At 46.4% G+C, this 953-nt stretch overlaps 1 protein-coding gene across 1 annotated transcript; it reads left to right on the top strand.

The window, feature by feature from the left end:
• Nucleotides 1-241: 241 nt before the first annotated feature.
• On the top strand, nucleotides 242-893 carry LOC106820479 (the record flags this gene model as incomplete). The annotated part of the gene is made up of 2 exons (XM_014824992.1): nucleotides 242-418; nucleotides 713-893. Coding segments are annotated over exons 1-2 (318 nt in total), but the record flags the coding sequence as incomplete, so codon positions are not given.
• Between the last annotated feature and the right edge of the window lie 60 nt (nucleotides 894-953).

The following is a 953-nucleotide window of genomic DNA, read 5'->3' as shown; positions in this document are numbered from 1 at the left end:
GCAGCATCCAAACACACACGTCCCTAACCACATAAAAACTACGCAAAATAATATACATCGAAAAATAAAAAATAAAAATAAAGATAAAAATAAAATGAAGATAAAGAAGTATATCTCAATGCCATATAAATAAAGAATAATATAAAAATGCAATAGATATCAAAGCAAAACGTAGAAGCTATATTAATTATTAATTAATTATTATTAATTCAATTATTAATTATGCAATATGCTACAGCCCGCGGGTCGAGTAGCTTGCGAGCACGGCGACAAGTTACTTCATGGAGAACTGCTACGCTGGCGCCACCTACTACATCAAGCTGCTGCTGATCAGTCACAAGGACCAGGTGCTCAGCCAATCACGGCAGCTGAACGTGCAGACGTCGGCGTCGCCGGACACGCCCATCCTGAGCCTCAGGTAGGTCACGACAGAGGGCGCCACCCGCGCCCCCATCCCGGCGGGGGGGGGGCATGTGGAGATAAAATTATAATATAAGCAGCTATGCACGTAACCACATGCAGGCACTTTGAACGTTTCAATAGACTAGTAAAATGATGGTAAATATATACACGGAATGTATTTACTACCAAAGTCTCAATGTTTCTTTATTCTCTTTCACCTATTATCGCCGCGAACTTCCTGTAAATGCCGTTCATATGCTCCATATACGCCCTCTGACAACGACCTCACGACCATGGGGTGACCTTGCAGGGCGTGCAACTTCAAGTACATCGCTATACAGTGGGAGAAGCCGAGCGTGTACGGGTCGGCACACATCACGAGCTACCGTCTGTTCATCAATGGAGTCGTGGAGAGTAACCTCAGTCCGCAGCAGACAGCGTACACGTTCACTAGCGGCGCCTGGTGTCGCGAGTACGTGTTCCAGCTTCAGGTGAGAGAGAGAGGAGGGGGGTGGGGTGACGGAGAGAAACGGAGAGAGAGCGAGAGAGAG

This window comes from Priapulus caudatus, unplaced genomic scaffold (assembly GCF_000485595.1).
Source record: "Priapulus caudatus unplaced genomic scaffold, Priapulus_caudatus-5.0.1 Scaffold14243, whole genome shotgun sequence".
In the NCBI taxonomy this organism is placed as follows: Eukaryota; Metazoa; Priapulida; class Priapulimorpha; order Priapulimorphida; family Priapulidae; genus Priapulus; species Priapulus caudatus.
Note: the sequence above shows the minus strand (reverse complement) of the source record. Positions and strands in the feature narration are given on the sequence as shown.